This window comes from Artibeus jamaicensis, unplaced genomic scaffold, assembly GCF_021234435.1.
Source record: "Artibeus jamaicensis isolate MK-2021 breed Jamaican fruit bat unplaced genomic scaffold, CSHL_Jam_final scaffold_916, whole genome shotgun sequence".
In the NCBI taxonomy this organism is placed as follows: Eukaryota; Metazoa; Chordata; class Mammalia; order Chiroptera; family Phyllostomidae; genus Artibeus; species Artibeus jamaicensis.
The window spans coordinates 18080341-18099303 of record NW_026522059.1 but is presented as its reverse complement, the minus strand read 5'-3'; the positions used below and the strand labels follow the sequence as shown (position 1 = coordinate 18099303).

At 36.7% G+C, this 18963-nt stretch overlaps 1 protein-coding gene across 3 annotated transcripts in view; it reads right to left on the bottom strand.

The window, feature by feature from the left end:
- The window catches only part of CSMD3 (CUB and Sushi multiple domains 3), a 921636-nt gene that overhangs the window by 815120 nt on the left and 87553 nt on the right, over positions 1-18963 (bottom strand). For all 3 annotated transcript variants that reach the window (XM_053661036.1, XM_053661038.1, XM_053661039.1), the window contains exon 2: positions 5025-5247. In XM_053661036.1, the coding sequence (XP_053517011.1) occupies positions 5025-5247 (223 nt within the window). The remainder of the gene's footprint in view (positions 1-5024; positions 5248-18963) is intronic.

The following is an 18963-nucleotide window of genomic DNA, read 5'->3' as shown; positions in this document are numbered from 1 at the left end:
ATGCTTTACAACTTCCTAAATCCTCTCAAAAAGCAACAACCAGCCTCAGTGAGCCTCCATCCTCTTTCCTTTTGCTAAATGTCCCCAGACCTTGGATAGCAGCTGCCTGCCTAGATTCACAGGTTGGCTTCTGGGAATCTCCAAGACCAACACAAGTAGCAGACATCTCAGATTGTTTTATAGCTTATGCAGGGTGGCCCCAGGCAGAACACAGGTGGGAACTGACCTTGGCCTGCACCACTCAGGAAACTTCAGAGCCTGCACAACCAATGGACAGCTACAGACCATGTTGGACCACCAGCACCCTGCCTTTGCACAGCTGATATTCTGTGGAGGACAGAGGTTGGTGGTCAGTGGTCACAGCCAGTCCTTGACACTGTCTGGTCTGGATAAATCCCTCCTATTGACCTATACAGCAATCAAATATCAACCAGAATAGGAGGGTATACTCAGCCCATATGAGGGGCACACCTCAAGTACCCAGCTTGGGTGATAGGACAGGTTGTACCACTGTGCCTTGTATGACACCTACTACATTAAGCCACACTGCCAAGACATTGAATCAGAGCAGATCTATTTAATACATAGAAACAAACACAGGGAGGCTACCTTAATGAGGATACAAAGAAACATGGCCCAAATGAAAGAACAGATCAAAACTCCAGAAAAAGAACTAAACAAAATGGAGATATGCAATCTATCAGATGAGAAGTTCAAAACACTAATTAAAAGGATGCTCAAGGAACTTAGTGAGAGCATCAACAGCATAAAAAAAGATCTAGTAAGAAATGAAAGATACACCAATTGAAATGAAGAACAATTTACAGGGAATCAGTAGCAGAGTGGATGAAGCCTAGCATCAAATCAATGATATGGAACATAAGAAAGCAAAATAACAACCAACAGGAACAGGAACAAGACAGAATTTTAAAAATTTGGATAGTATCAACAGCCTCTGGGACAACTTAAAAAGGTCCAACATTTGCTTCATACGCATGCTAGAAGGAAAAGAGAAAGAGCAAGAAATTGGAAATCTATTTGAAAGAACAATGAAAGAAAACTTCCCTAATTTGGCAAAGGAAATAGACATACAAACCCAGGAAGCACAGAGAGTCCCAAACAACATGGATACAAAGAGGCCCACTCCAAGACATATCATAATTAAAATAACAAAAGTTAAAGAGAATGAGAAATTCTTAAAAGCAGCAAGAGAAAAATAGTTATCTACAGGATAATTCCTTTAAGACTGTCGATGATTTTGAAAAAAAAAAACTTTGTAGGCTGTAAAGGATTGGCAAGAAATATTCAAAATTATTAAAATCAGGAAACTATAGTCTAGATTGTTTTCCCAGCAAAGCTATCTATCATTTAGAATTGAAGGGCAGATAAAGAGCTTCCCAGACAAGAAAAAATTAAAGGAGTATATCATCATCAAACCATCATTATATGAAATGGGTACAACCATTATGAAAAATAGTATGGCATTTTCTCAGAAAAATAAAAATCAACCTGACTTTTGACCCAGCAATTCCACTGCTAAGATTATATCCTAAGAACCCTAAAACATCAATTTCAAAAAAACCTATGCACCACAATGTTCATAGCAGCACAATTTACAATAGCCAAGAGTGGGAAGCAACCTAGGTGCCCATCAGTAAATGAATGGATCAAAAAATTGTGGTACATATACACAATGGAATTCTATGCAGCAGAGAGAAAGAAGGAGCTACTACCCTTTGCAACAACATGGATGGAACTGGAAAGCATGCTGCTGAGCGAAATAGGCCAGGGGTTGAAAGACAAATACCATATGATCTCACCTTTAACAGGAAGCTAAACAACAAAACAAATAAGCAAGCAAAATAAAAACAAAGACACTGAAACAGAGAACAAGGGGACAGCGACCAGAGGAGAGAGGGGAGAGGGGAGGGAATTTAAGGGGAAAAAAGGGGGAGGAATTTGGAGGAATGAGTATAAAGGACACAGGGACAATAACTAGGGGGGGGTGGAAATGGGAGGGAGGTGGGGAGCATGGGGTGGGGTGGGCTGGGATGGGAGAAATAGAAAACTGTACTAGAAAAATAACTAAATAATTTTTTAAATTAATAAAAAAACAGAAAAACAAAACAAAAAACCCATCATTATATGAAATGTTAAAGGGACTTACTTAAGAAAATGAATATGAAAACTATAAACAATAAATGTAAATAATTACATATCTGTCAACAATTGATTCTAAAAACTACACTAAGCAACAAGAAGAACAGAGACAATCATGGATACAGAGTGTTTTGATGGTTGCCAGATGGGAAGGGGTTTGGGGGAATGGGTGGAGAGGTAAGATTAACAAGTACAAATAGATAGTTACAGAATAGCCATGGGCATGTAAATTAAAGTACAACATGGGAAATGGAGTAGTCAGAGAACCTGTTGACACGATCCATGCACAGGAAAAACGGTGTGAGAGTTGCCTGAGGCAGTGTGGGGTGCTGGGAGGAGGGGCGCAAAGGGTGAAAACTGGGACAACTGTAATAGCATAATCAATAAAATATAATTGAAATCTAATAAAAACTACAGGGATAAAATGTAGTTTTATCACAGAAATAAAAAAAAACTGTCAACGTCTTTAGCAAAATTTAATTGATCAGATAGTAATTTATTTTCACATTTTTTATTGTTGTTCGAGTACAGTTGTCTCCAATTTCCTCCACCACTCCCCTCACCTTAGCCATCTCCACTTCCCACCCTTGATCCTACCCCCAACTCCTTGGCTTTGGTTTTGTCCATGTGTCCTTTATACATATTCCAGAAAACCCCTCCCCCTTTCTTTCCTATTATCTTCTCCCACCTCCCCTCTGGTTACTGTCAGTTTGTTCTTAATTTTTAGTTCAATGTCTCTGGTTATATTTTGCTTGCTTGTTTGTTTTGTTGATAAGGTTCTACTTATATGTGAGATCATATGGTGAAATGACTTAAAATATACATAATTATAGTTGTGCCCAGAAGCAGCTACCCAGGCCCTATCATTTAAGTTGTCATTGCTACAATTCCTTAAAACACAGTCCATTCTAATTCCTGTTATCTGTAATACCCATATGAGATCAAATGAATCTAAACTCTTGCACACCTTCAAAAACAGTCATAAACCTAAATATAAAGGCTAACGTTCTAAAGCTTCAGAAGAAATCCAGGCACTACCCTTTTCCATCTTTGGATAAGCAAATATGTTTTAGAATACATAGAAAGCACTAAGAATAAAATATTAATTGAACTTTGTCAAAACTTAAAACTTAAGCTTATGAAAAGATAGTGTAATAAAATGGAAAAAGCAAATCATAGATCGGAAAAAAACATTTACAATGTATATATTTATCAAAAAATGGTTGATGAGGATTGCATTAAGACACATATTTCAATATTAAGAGACATCAAACAACCCAATTCAAAGGGAGGCAAAATATTTGAACACAGATTTTATAAGCTATATCAATAAATGTTAATAGCACTTTTAAAATGTACTTAATATTTTTATATTCACAGAAATGTGAATGCAAAGAAGACTGACAACCTCAAGTGTTGACAGTGCTGTGGTGCAATCAGAGAATTCTTATAGTATTATGGTAGAATATAAAATGGACCGACTATTTTGGAAAACTTTTGGGGAGTTTCATAATATATATATATATATATATATATATATATATATATATATATATATATATATTATATTGCCTTATAACACAGAATTCCAGTCCCAGGTAGTGTCCAAGACAGCAGAGCCTCTAAAGTAAAACCACTCTAATGTTCATCAACACCCAGCTTTTTAATATTGGCAAAATTGAATGATGATAAAATAACACTGTCAGATAAGTCAATTATACTGTATATTTTTAATTGGATGGCTATTGAAAGACTTAAATAGTATAAAAGAAAGAAAAAATAGAAATATTAAGTGCTGAATGTATCATGGGAAAAAAATGGAAAAACAGAACCTCACCCGTAATCATTCTATTGGCCTTTATCTTTGCATAGACATGTAGTTTGAAATAATAATTCAAGCATTTTTAACTGCTGTTCCAATAAGAAACATGGCCAAGAATGTAAAAGAGCTTTTACTTCTTACAAATTATCTGCTTAGAATATTTTGAGTTGGAAGTTTTAAAAATAGGTACAGTTAAAGAAAAATATACACACATTGGCAAAAATTTAGAACTAAGTGAAATATGTAATATTTGGTACTTTGAACTTGAACAATAGAGTTGATCTATGTTTAGGAGAAATTTTTTGTAAGACAGCAAAAATATTTATTTTTAGATATCCTCTTTGTCAAACTGAAATTCAGAAAACCACTGACATAACAGACGGCTGTCAGCTAATTTCACATCTGTTTTACCAACTGGCTTAAAAACAAACAATTTCATTTATATGGGTAGAGATGTGAATGTCCCAGGTGCTGAAATGAAAGGGTCTATTTTTCAGATATTTATATTTTATAAATCATATACATTAACTAAAATAATGTTTTATCATATGAAAATTTATTTTAAATGTGTTTATTTTTCCCTATTGTTGTATATCAAAATTGGGTACATAGCACTCAAAAAGACATATTACATGGTATGCATTAACTTTACCAAAAAGACAATGGTGGGGGGAGGATTGACGGTGGGGGTGGGTAGGTCAGGGGAAAGTAATGGGGGGGAAATGGGGACAACTATAATTGAACAACAATAAAAAAAGATTGAAGCCTTGAGATAAATATTTGAAAAATTATGTCTTTAACCATTCTCAAGAAGTCATAATTCATTTAATATTTATTTTTGTGAGATATTGATATACTAGTATTATAAAGTCAGAGATACACAGCTAATTTGTTCATAGGATAATATATTTCCAAATAAATAATAGATGGTATATATGACTTTATTATAATTGTACCACAAACGTTAAACATCCTTTGTGAGATAAAACTGCTTTGATCATACATTGTGTTTCCTCCATTCTTTCATTAAGAATATACTAACCTTGTTCTAAAGTTCGACGGATGAGGATGTCCATCATATAAGGATAAGTAGTCATACTCTTCTTCTAGAGCAAATGACTGAAAAACAATTTGTATTCTGTTTCGTTCTTCTGCTATAATTACCCAGGTACAGTTTGCACCATTGGGATATCCATATGGAAAACCAGGGCTTTCTATGGTGCCATTAAGTCCTTTCAAAGTTCCACCACACGTATAAATAAATCCTGCAACAAAAACAAAAAATAGATATTAACACTATATAAAATAAGAATAATCCAGGAAATGTATTATTATTTAACAAGACCCAGGTTAAAATTATTTTCTAAATGAAAATTTTAGAGATATGTAAATTATCTAATCTTTAAAAATATTAAACAGAGCTAGCAAAATACTAGACTTGTCATTTATCATACATACAGGGTTTAGTAATTTTAAACCAGTAGATAATGTTAAATCCTCCATGTCTCTGATTCATCATCTATTACATGATTCAACACACGAACAGTTCTAAAACATGATCATGCTCCTGGGTAGTTTTCAATTTAATCTTAGATACTCTTGAACAACATTGCTGAAAAAGGTGAGGGGATTAAGAGCTACAAATTGGTAGTCACGACATAGTCCCAGAGAATTAAAGTACAGCATATGGAATACAGTCAATAATATCGGAGAACCACATTGTAAAGTATATGATTGTCTAAGTACTATGAAGTACACCTGAAACAAATATAAAATAATATTCAATGTAACCTTTAATTGAAAAATAAAATGTAAATAAATTATGAGTTTAGTAAGCATTTTGGATCTTAAAAACTTAACTCCACTCTTTTTTTTTTTTGGTAAAGCATGTTAACTCTTATTGGTGTCCATACTGCTACCTGTACCAATCAATGTGCTTCAGGCCAGTCTGCCCCACCATGACTCTAGCAGACTCAGACCTAAAACAATCAATAGCATTGCTCTGTTGTCAGCCACAGACTTTGGTCCAAAATGTACACACTCTTCATTGAACTGCAACAGGTGAAAACTGAGGTTGGGAAGAAAGCAGTTTCAAAAATTGAATCCTGGACAATGGACAGCAGCCATCCTAAAAACTTCCATACTGGGTCTATAGGAGGTTGGTATCACCAAGAGTGTATCTCTGGGAAATAACTAGAAGGCTCACTATGTTTCTGGAGAAACTGATTTATGAGAATTTAATATGCTGTAGTCATGCAATGTGATATAAAGCCCTACAATTTGTATAATGGTCAGAGAAGGTGGTCCTTAGCATGCACCTATAATGGTCAGAGAAGGTGGTCCTTAGGATGCACCTATAATTGTCAGAGAAGGTGGTCCTTAGCATGCACCTATAATGGTCAGAGAAAGTGGTCCTCAGCATGCACCTAAACCAGTCTATGTGCCATTAAAGCCTGGATCTTGAAGCAGTGATGGCTGCAGATGTTCTGATGAGAACTCGTCATCCAGATATTATTTTCCCATTTGTGGTCAGATGTGAAGCTCAAGCGCCTTGCAGGTGTCATTCAGAGATACCGAGCTAACCTGGGTTAAAGGAAATTAATTTGGGTAATATGGGATGCCATACTGTCCAAAGCATCTGTGTTTGGAACTAGATGTAGAAAATGCAGGAAATTTGGGGCTTCTCTTTCTGAGAAGGAATGAGTTTATGTATTATAGGTATGAGTATTTTTTTCAGACGTGTGAAGACACAGAAACAACAAAAGTGTCCTTTGAGAGGTGATTGGATAAAGAGTATGTGTGGCACATTTATGTGATAGAAAACTACTCAGCACCATGAAATGATAAAGTACTGCCATTAGCAATAAAATGGATGATTGGAGAATACCATGCTAAGCAAAATAAAACAGAAAAAGTTAAAAACCATAGGATTTCACTCATATGTGGGATATAAAATGGAAAGGAATCAATAGATAAGAAACAAGAAAAATAAGCAAACAAAAACTCGTAGACACAGATATCAGTACGGTGGTTACCAGAAGGAAAGGAGGGGTGGAGGGTAGTAAAGGGCAAAGGGGGTAAAATATACGCTGAGGAAAGGAGACTTGACTTTGGGTGGAGGGCACACAATGCAACATACAGATGATGCATTATAGAATTGTACACTTGAAACCTATAGAATCTTATTAACCATCATCACTCCAATAAATTAATTTGAAAAAGAAAAACTAACAAAAAGTATGAAAAACCCTGCCAGGAAGATGGGAAGCCAAAGTTGCAGACTGTGGCAGACAGAGACCAATTTGCAATGTTGAACATTATTTCTACACTCTCCCTTTCTTCACTAGCGGAGCCTCTTCACCAAACTGTGTGCTTTGAGTAGCTGACAGTACTGAATGGTGGTGAGGCCTATGGCTTAGTGTTGAATTCATCAGTCTAACCTTATCCTCCTAACCTTAGTAACTGAAGAAATCCAGTTCAGTTACCACCATATATGGCAAAGTCCTAAGCCTGGGACATTTACTGGATGATATGGACCACAGGTCTTGGGATTCTTTTGCCTTTTTAAAAACATTCTAAGAAGTTGGATAAGGTAGAAGTTTTTAAAGACCAGTATTTTGGTGAATACATATGTTTTTACTCATTCACCAAGTGTCAAATAAGGCATTTTATTATTTTCAAAGTAAGAAAAAAAAGAGAGAGAGAAAGGTCCCTTTTAAATTGCTTCTTGCAGAGCAATTACTTTGAAGCCTTGGGTTAATTAGCTATCACCCATTTCTATTAGTTTTCTGCCTGAACAGCTTCCAATTTGAACTTCATAACTAAATGCAAGCCTGAATCCCTTCATCTACAAACTGATCTCTGGGCTGTTTTATACCTCACAAGCCTCATAACCCTGACAGTTTTAGAAAGAGGACATAAGTCCTAAGATAGCATGCTCAGCTTTGTCCACTGTCTCCTTAAGGGCTTGCGGATCCATGAATTTCAATGATTTTCCTTTTTTAACTCTCCAGACAAATTAGAAATTATACCTATTTTAAACATTCTTATCTGTATTCTCCATTTCATTTTTATTTTTGTTGATATCTAAGTTTGGTGAACATCACATTATTCATAATAGTAAAGTACATTTTCCAACGCAAACTATTAGAAGTAAATATAGTTTTTAAAGCTAAAACAAAATTGCCCTTCATTTACTTATGCTTCAGAAGGTTAGTGATTGTTATTAAGTTAGGGCTTCTCATTCCAGGCCAGCTCTAGAAATACATACACACACACATATATGTGTATATATAATATGCATATTTTATGCAATGTGTATTTTGAACAAATGGAGTCATGTATACCAGGAATTTTTCTGAATATCTATATTTATTTTTGTGGAATATTATGATTTTCTTCTGGACCCCCTGTGTCCTTTACTACATTCTTTTGTAATGCTATGCAGCTACATGGCATATTGTGGGTTTGTACTATGAATTATTTAATGAATCTCCTTTTGAAGTCATGGTTCTTCATGATTGCAAAGTGTAGAGGGGAACTTTGGATGTAATCCTTGTGTACTTGAGTGAAATATTCTTCAGATGGAATTCCGCAACTGTATCTTAAATTTTGATAGACATAGCCAAATTACCCTCAATAAATGTAAAAATGTCTACAACTATCTCCAGGTTATAAAGTGTGGGAACACTTTATACCTCCAACCCCAATTTTGGCAATATCAGATTTGTCACAAGACAAATTTTATGAGGCAAAAAAAGTGCTATCTCCCCCATTCATGATCTGACCCTGCTTAGCTTCTGAGATCAGATGAGATCAGGAGCATTCAGCATGGTATGGCCGTAGACAAAAACAAACCAAACCAAACCAAAACAAAACAAAACAAAACAAAACATTATCTCTCTATTCCAAAATTTGAGGAATACAGCATCAAGATGATAGCCTTTTGCAGCAAGGGGTGTGTAAGAGTTCATGTGCATTTTCACTATTAATTAATGGCTGAGGGTGATGCTGTAAATTTACAGAGTAAGACCATCCAGGTATTTCCAATAACACCTGTTTGTGCTTTGTTGCTAGAACAGACAAGGGAGAGGTTGAGCAGTGTCAGGGAACAGCAGTGCAATGGATGATTAGGGTGCAGTCTTTCTAGAGTCAGCAAGATCTAATCAACCTGTTGTTGATATTTCTAACTACCAGCTGAAACACCAGGACCCTTGGGAGTATGAACACATGCTATAAACTAATATGTATTTTAGACTTTCCCTGATAAAAATTAGGCCAAACTGTGACAAGATCCCCAGAAAGACAAAGTTTGGAGACTGAATCCTGCCATGTTGCAGGGCTAGGCAAATACTTTAAGCTTTCCATAAATTGCCACTGCAAAGTATAAAATAAAAACTACCAAAGATTAAGGTAATAAAAAATTATTCAAATCCCTTCTAAGTCAAGAACCAGCACTCTTCTGAGGAAGATAACAGAATCCAATGTCCCTAAGACATATTATTCTCAATCTCTTAGTATCAATCAAAATTTACTTGAAATTAAAATAAACAGGGAATTACAATCCATTGTTGAAAAAGATGAAGAGGAGATAGAATAAGAGGAGAAATTTAAAAAAGGCCTTGGTTGGTGTGGTTCAGTGCATTGAGTTCTAGCCTACAAACCAAAGGACTGGTTTGATTCCCATTCAGGGCACATGCCTGGCTTGCTGGCCAGGTCGCCAGTTGTGGTTACATGAGAGGCAACCACACATTAATGTTTCTCTTTCTCTCTTTTTCCCACCGTTCCCCTCTGTCTAAAAATAAGTAAAACCTTTTAAAAATAAGAAGACAAGGAAGAAGAGGAAAGAAAACTTAGGAGAGGAAGAAAATAGAACTTAATGAAAGATAAGCCTGTTATTGGACTTTGAGATAAAGATTCTAAGTTAGCTATCTTTAAGCTGTTTAAAAGCTTTTAAAGTTGTTACTTAAAAACTTTATTTTATTTAAAAGTTCTAAAGCTGTTTGACATATTAGAAGAAGATAATATCATCTTAATAATGGAATAGATAGAGAATATTAGTAGAGAAATGGAAACTAAAAAGGATCAAAGAAAATTCCAGAGCCTACTAGGGTGACATTATAGATTATCAGAAACCACAATGAAAACATTAGTGAATTTGAAAACATATAAATATCAATTATCCACTGTGAAAACCACAGAGAAAAATAGCTGAAAAAATTATCCAACCTTCAGAGATATGTTGAGCTAGTGCCAACTGTTTTAAAATTAGTGCAATTTGAGTTCCGGAGGTAAAAGTACTGAGTTGAGATAAAAATAACAATTGACAAAATAGTGGCAGAGACTTATATATTGTACATGAAGTATGGACTTATATCTTCAGGAAGGTCAGAAGAATAAAAAAAAAAAAAAAGAACCAGAGCTAGTTAAAGCATTATCAATATGTTAGACTTAAGTAAGAAAAATATGAGTAATTTTTTAAAAATTTTTATTCTTGTTCAAGTAGTTGTCTCCATTTTGCCATCATCACTTTCTCCTGCCCTACTCACATCCACCTCCCATTCACAATCCTTCCCTGCTTTGGCTTTGTCCACAGGTCCAGTATGCGTGTTCCTTGATGACTCTTTCTCTTCTTTTTTTCATTATCACCCTCCCCCCTCTTCTCTGGTTACTGTCAGTTTGTTCTTGATTTCAGTGTCTCTGGTTATATTTTGCTTGCTTGTTTTTTTTTTTTTATTAGGTTCCACTTGTAGGTGAGATCATATGGTATTTGTCTTTCACTGCCTGGCTTATTTCACTAAGCATAATGCTCAAGCCCCACAATACACACAGGGGAAAAAGATTAGAAAAATTCACCATCTGAATGCAATGTAAAGATAATTTTAAATTGATAAAAGAAAGGCAATTGCACTTATACTGAGCAAAAATATTTTAAAGGGTTAACTTGTCATTTTTCAAATAAATGAAACCTGAAAGGAATCATCATCTGCAAATGTGCACTACAGAAAATACACCAAGATATCTGTGCATTAGGAAGAAGAAAAATGATAATCAGTGGGAACGGGACTCTGCAGAAAAAAATTAAAAAAACATTGTAAATGGTAAATAAGTGCCTATTTTTCTTCTCATAATTTCCTTAAAAGTTAAATGATTGTTTATACTGTACATATAAAAATATTACAGCAACCTGACAATGACAGACAGGAGCACTTAAATGAATAACTATACACCTTCAATTTTATTACATTTTTTAAGATGTGAGATAGGATTATAAAACAAGAAGGAGAAAGACATGTCACATGCTAAGAGTAAAAAGGAAGAGAAGGAAGTTGGATTTTGAACATATTATTTCATGGAGAACACCCTATAAGGCCATGTTCTCACATTTATGTAAAATCATTTATGTTTCACTCATCTCATATTTTTATATTTTCCAAAACTACCTTAACATTTTTATGTGCTACAAAATTTTGCTTGTTTAATTATGTAATTGATTAGAATTATAGTATCAAGAGGAATCACCAGGTATTATCTTCTTATATTTCCAATGCTTATTGTGTACAGAGTACACAGGTGCTAATCAATAAATGCTTATTAAAGTTTTTTAAGGTGTGTCCATAATATATTTTAAACTATTGTATAATTGAGAAAATAAATAGAAAATACATAGATTAGTTTATTTAACATAGCATAATTTGTCCCTTACATGTTGTGGTAATTTTATATTGAAAACTATCAAATCGGCACACTCTTTTCTTCATGTTCTTTGTAGGTCCATAGATCAATTTATACCAACATATTAAATTATTAGTATTTTTTTATATTCTGGTGACAATCTCCAAGCATGGAAATGACAGTTTATTTATTTAGTTTTACTTTTTCAGGAAGCTCTCCTCTACTATGCTGAACTGTTCACTGATCTTTCATTTTGGTTCCAGGGTTTTCCACCCTCTTCTCATTTCCCACCCTTAATCAATTTATAGGAATATGTGTCCCCTTTAAATTTTTTTCCTTTAATTTTTCTTTGAAGTTATAACCAGTTTGAAGAGTTATCCAACACCTCTTGATAAATTAACTTTGAGTTTCCTACCCTGTTCTCCTTTAAATTTCTGCTCAGTTAAGAAATACAATAGACTTCCAGTCAAGATGGAGGTATGGGTAAACATGCTTTCCTACTCACACAACCACAGCAAAAGTTACAACTGAACTATGAAATAACTACCACCCAGAATCATTGGAAAATTGAGCTGTATGAAAGTCTAATGGCAAAGGAACTAAAGATGTCACATTCATTCAGGCGGGTAGGAGGGATAGAGGGGCAGAGACATGGAGAAGCAGAACAAATGGCCCCACACCCATGTGTGGTAAATAAAAATTAGGAGGAATATCTTGGAAGCTAGGGATCCCAGGCCCACACCAGACCACCTAGCCCAAGTTTTCAGTGCCAGGCAGATAAGCTCCCATAACTTCTGGCTGTAAAAACCAGTAGGAGTTAGGGTGCAAAAAAACACTGCAGGGTTCTCAGATGTCTCCTCTTAAAGGGCTGCAATGGACTTAGGACTTCAGCAGGCTCACTCCTTCTAGGCTCCAGCACCAGAGCAGCAGTTTGAAGGGTACCAATGGCATATGGAGAGAAAGTGAAATATCTGGCATCAGAGCAAGAGCCATACAATACTCCAGAGGCCAGGCAGCAGCCATTGGCCCTTTTTATGATCCCTTCCCCACACAGAGCCACAGAGCAGCTGCACCATATCTAAGACACCATCAACTTAGTTCACAGGGGTTGCCCCGCCCTGCCTATTACCTAAGGTTCTGCCCCATCCAACTTACAGGTGTGCTTCTCTACATTAGACCATGCTAAAAGACTCCCTTAGTAGCGACTCCTTGTCTCTACTAAGACAGGGAGTCAGAGAAGCTCTACCTAATACATAGAAAAAAATACAGGCGGTCTGCCAAAAGGAGACAAAGAAAAATGGCCCAAATGAAAGAACAGAACAAAACTCCAGAAAAAGAACTGAACAAAACAGAAATAAGTGTTGTAGACCGCTCTGCCTGGTTCTAGGAATTGTATCTAGACCCCTTGTGGCTCAGGGTGAGGGATGGCCTTTGGAATGTGAGCTACGGGAGACAAAGCCTGTCTCTGGTAGGAAATACTGCCTCAGTTCCTCTCCCTGCCCCCAGAGCTTGGTTGGAAGTCAATGACGGGTAAGACCCCTCACAGTGGGGGGCAACCTAAGCCAGACTCCATCACTTGGGAGGCCTTCATGGAAGGACTAAGCGGGGCGGGGTCGGGAGCTGCAACAAATATCAATGGACTCTCACCCCCTGGCTTTGACATAGCCTGAGTCCCCATGTTCTCTGGGAGAAGCACTTCCTGGCTCTGATCCCCTTAAGCCTGAAAGCCTGATGGGGAGGGGTGCAGCAACTTGACTTGCTAGAGAGTGTCCTGGAAAAAAATCTGGCATCACAAAGATTTCCTGATAAACCTGTGAAATCTGCTCTGCTAAGAGTGCTTTCATTCATACGTTAAGGGTTCAAGCAGGAAACCCTAAAACTCTGTTCCTGACAGACTCTGACTCATAGTAAACCCTCAGATTTCTTTGAATTGTTATCTACTGTTTGATCCTTGCCGCCCTGCATTCCTATATATTAGAACCCAATAAAAGGCCCTGGAGGAGGGGGCTCAAGGCATTTTTCTCCTTGGAGAAGCTGGCCTCTGCTCACAGCCTTTTTCCTCTGGGAAACTGGCCACTTCTCCTCCCCAAGCAGATCACATCATGTCTCAGTCATATTTACTCTCATCCATGGCACACGGGGGACTTTCGAGGAAAGTTGCCCCCACAGATAAGCAATCTGTCAAATTTGGACTTCAGAGCACTGGTTATTAAGATGCTCAAAGAACCCCCTGGGAATTTCAACAACCTAAAAAGACCCAGGCTTCCTAGACAAGGAAAAGCTGAAAGAGTTCATCATCACCAAGCCATTATTATAGGAAATGTTAAAGAGACTTATTTAAGAAAAAGAAGATCAAAACTATGGACATTAAAATGACAATAAATTCACAACAATTGAATCTATAAAACAAACTAAGCAAAGAAGCAGAACAGAAACAATCATAGATATGAAGCCCATTTGGATGGTGACCCATTGGGAGGAGAAACTCAGAGAATAGTGGAAAAAGTGCAAGGATTAAGAAGTACAAATTGGTAGATGAAGAATAGACAGGGGGATGCTAAGAACAGTATAGGAAATGGAGTAGCCAAAGAACTTCTATGCATGACCCATGGACATGAACTATGGGTGGGATTGGGAGAAGGAATGGGGGTACTTTGTGTAGGAGGGCAAAGGGGAAAAATTGGACAACTATAATAACATAATCAATAAAATATATGTATTTTAAAATAACAGACAAAATTATTCAAAAGAAATATAATACACTTGTTTAGACCATTAAGGTAAGATAAATAGGCTTGAGAAAAATTCTGGCATGGCTATTCAAAAGGCTCTTAAAATTAAAGAATCAAAAAGCTCTTATTCTTATGTCATAATTCAAATAATGGTGTATGTTTTTGATTGTGGAAAAACTGAGATGTGCCAAGAAAACTAGATTTTTTTTTAAAAAGGAAGCTCTGTATGTCTTCCAATACAAGTTGTTTTCCACAGAACAGCTTTTTCAGAATATACCTGGGACTTCTGATCTCTCTATTTTTATTCAGCCTTATTAAAGTATACACAATTCAGTCTGTTAGGTGTTATCAACTTCCTATCTTCAACCAGGTATTAAAATAATAAAATGATTATGAGGAATATACCAGAGAATCATCACAAATTATAGAAATTATAAAATAACATAGTTATGTGTCAATAAATATTACTTTAGTTTAATGATTTTATGCTTTGCCATGGTTAAGAATACAAACAGGTATTATTTTCTCTACTGTTTATAGCAAATTTATAGCTTTGGGGTAGCAATGGAGAAACACAAGATTTTGTGGTGTATGACATTTAGCTTGTTTTTCCACCATTTCTTATTTATGACAAAATAAAGATACTCCAGGCGATGACATTCTTCCAGATTATTATATGTGGGGATGCTGTTAATTCAGTCTCCCATCTCCTCATACTTTATAAAATTCAGAGGTGTCCTGTAGCCCTCCAGACATGAGCTGTCTCTCATGTTTATTGCCTGAACACTTCTATTAATTTTTTTGCAAGAGAAGTGCTGAGCTGGAAAGAGCAGAGAAAATATTTCTATATCAATAAAGTAACTGAAAGGCATTCAGGGTTGTATTTTCCAACTTATCTTCTTTCGATGTTTACTTTTCTTCACTGCAGCAGCGACAATACGGTTTGCCTTCTTTCCCTTCTTATTATTAGCTTACATATGTTAACCTGCTGCTAATAATAAGGGTTCTGGTTATTATCTTCTTCCACTCCTCAGCTCTTCCTTGAGGCCTACCATCGCTATTTACTTTGAAAGGAATAGTACATTGAAAAGCAAGTCAAGATGAAAAACAGGCTTTTTTGTGATTCCAAAAAGTAGTTACAGCCCTTGGCACATCCACAAACAAATCATAAAGACTGCATTCCTTTACAGGCTTGCTTTCTTGTACTGTTTGGAAAGCAAAAGTGTGAGTGACAGCTAAGAAGATATCACCATTTGGGGGGGACTCCATTCTGCCCATGACGTAGTACAGGGGAATCAATGGAGGTGAAAGATAAATTGCTGCTGAACAGGGTTTTCACACCACGGAAAGTGTATTTTCGTTGTGACAGTCCAGCTCCGAACTGCTGACAGATGGCTGCTAGCAGGAAGATACATTTGAGACTTACTGTCAAGATACAAGCTTCCATGTTAACCGAAGAATATTTTTAAAAGAGTGTTTCAAAGGATGATGGGGAAAAAAGAGAAATGATATTTAACACATACAATGTGAAAAGAATATCTGAGGGCCCAAAATAGAGCCTAAGTTGGGCAAAGGGAAGATAACTACTTTCCTTAGGAGTGAATACCTCCAAGCAAAAAAGTAAATCCTTGAGGATAAGGGTTGGTGTTGGGGTAGAGAGCTCGTTGAAAACGGCCAGAGTTACTGGATAAGTACAACTGAGAGAGACATTTACCTTGGGTTCTCTCACCAGAAATTTAGAAAAGATGGAGAGTGAAGGTAATGAATATTAATGTGCCATGACCATAATACATATTTTGCATGCTATTGATATCTATCTAGTGGAAATTTAAAGATTAAAGGCGATCTTTAATTCATAGGTGTGCATGGTGCTCTCTGAAATTGTGTAACATCCACGGTCTTCACCTGCAGTTTTTAATCACAGCACACTGAGGCACCTACTATTGCTATTTCCTCACTTTGGAGAAAAGGAAGAAGTAGAGGGAGTTTACATGATTTCTCCAGATCACACATCTTTAATAGGGAGTGGACCTTTTTATCAAGCACAAAGTGAATCCACGGCTCTTGCTCCTACAGTTACTGCAGCTTCCTGTGTAAAATGTGAAGCCATTTAAACCATGAGATGTGTCTCTTTACCAGGGTGCCCAGCTTTGGAAGAAAGGGTGAGGATGAAAAGAGATCACTTAATAGTAATAATAAAGCCAGCCCTGGATATCAAAGGGGTAGATGTTTCTGGCAAGAGGAACAGGGGGGAGCTACATCCAGATTGTCCTCATATTCAGTTAAAAAGGATTTAGTCTTCCAAATACACAACGTAATTGAACCAAAAAAAATAGTCATAGAAAAAGATTAGTCATGTTCAAAGATGAAGGTTTTTTTGTTTTGTTTTGCTTTTCCTCTGACTCTTGATTTTGCTTTGTTTTTGGTAGTTATGGAGGGGTGGTTGTATTGTGTATGTTGTGTGTTTAGGGTTACATTTATTAAAATCTGTCATCTTCAATTATAGGCACCCACGTATTATACAGATTTTCAGTATGTTTGTAAGTTAAACTACATCCGTTCTTAACGCCCTTAAATGATATAGAATAAACTTCATATGATTCTGTCTACTGAAACTTTTCTATACAAATGTAAAGTATATTTATTAATTTCATTTCCTGAATACAGTGTTACTAGTTTTCTATTATTTGATTTAAAATACAGGAAGCCAAGTTGGAATGACTGTGGTCTAAAGTAGAGCGTTCCCTACTGTTATCATAAAAAGTTAATGACTGTTCATTTTCCCACTTTTTGTTTTATCTACTTTACCTACCAGTTTCTGACATTGACCAGCACATATGCCAAAGGGACATATGAACCATTCCTTTTAATGTTTCCCATTGGAAACTACTAGACTATAAAGAAATTTTTCTTCCTATATGGGCTGATTATAAAATTTGTGTCTCATCACAAAAGAATTGCTAGCTCATGAAATTTTATCATCACTGTTGAAACTGAAGAGGTTACAAGGAACATCACACATGCTTAATGCCTTGATAGAGCTACCTAAGCCACACGTCTCAAGAATATTTTACAGGCATATGCAAAGAAAAATAATCTCTTGTCAGTCTGAGGAATAACTTGTTCAATAGATATTTATAAGTTACCATATACCTTTAATTTAATATTGCCTACTTCAACAAAGATAATAATTAGAAAAAAGGGAATGTCTTTTCAGAGACGATCTGCACAATAGGTCAGTGCCAGTGATGCAGGATGGTAGTAGAAAGTTTCTAAACAATCCCTCTCATTTCTATATCCTCATGTCACTCCTCCCACCAAAAGTGAAGTCTATTTCTCCTCCTTGAGTCAAGATAGGATGTATATGTTAGGTAGCAGCTGGGGATGAGCCAGAGGGGAAATAAAGGCAGGGCCCTCACCATTACAATCTAACAAAGATCTTAGTACAGGAGGCTGGAAGCAAAAGGAAGATGTGTCTCACCAATGAACTCAGCAGTCTTGAACTCAGTTCGATAAGATGCCAGGTGTCACGAGCATTATGAGCAAAACAGAGCAGGAGGAGGGGAGAGGCACGGTGACTGGGCTGAGAAAGGGGCTTCTGTAACGAGGTTACTGAGACTGCCAGGTGTTCTGTACATCACAAACTGGAACTGCACAGGAGGAAGAGAGGGACCTGCGCTGGGAAAGCGGGGCTCTGGAACAATTTCACTACCTGAGACCAAGAACCTTTGCTAACTGAGAAAGAAAGCCTTTGTAGCTGCACATTATTCCCGAGATTCAAAAGGGGCAGAAGGGGAAGGGGACCTAAAAGCCGACTAAGGTACATAACCCCTGAACCCCAATAGCTGACATACTTACATTAGCTAAGTGCTCCCTTGTAGCTTCAGCTCAAGTGTATAGAATTAAACTTACTAACAAACTTACTAACAACTTTATTTCCTCTATTTGTGGGGCATTTAGACTAGCTGGGTGCCTGCATACAGCTTTGTGATCACGTGTTTCATAAATAAACTTGATATCTCATTTCCATTATATGTCTTTTGTCTCTTGCTTGAATTATTCCCTTTAGTCTCCTGTGAGTGAGACAAGAACCAAGGCAGAGGAGGGAGTCTCTTGACTCAAGTCTCTCTCTCCCCATCTGTAATTTATGCATTGCCTTTTCCAATAGAATGCAACTAAGTCTGTGCCATTTCTGGGCATAGCTATTGGGAAGCATGGCAGTCTCCAATTTCAGTCTTGGAGTCCTGGGCCACCATGTCAAAACCCCAATCCTTGCTGAAGAGAGACACAACCAACCACAGCCTTTTCAGACACCACAGAAGAGGTCCAGGACATGCACGTAAAGCCATTTTGGATGTTGTAGTCAAACTGGAGTCCTGGGTAAGGCAGGCCAGACAATACCAGCATGACCCCTGCCAATGCAACATAGAAAAGAAAAAAACATTCAATGGAGCCCAGACAGCCCAGGGGATGGTGAGAGAAAACATCACTGTTGTTTTAAGCCACTAAATTTTGGGTATAGTTGTTTTTTTTCTCGAGCTTTAGAGAACTGAAATGTATCAAAAACTAAGACAT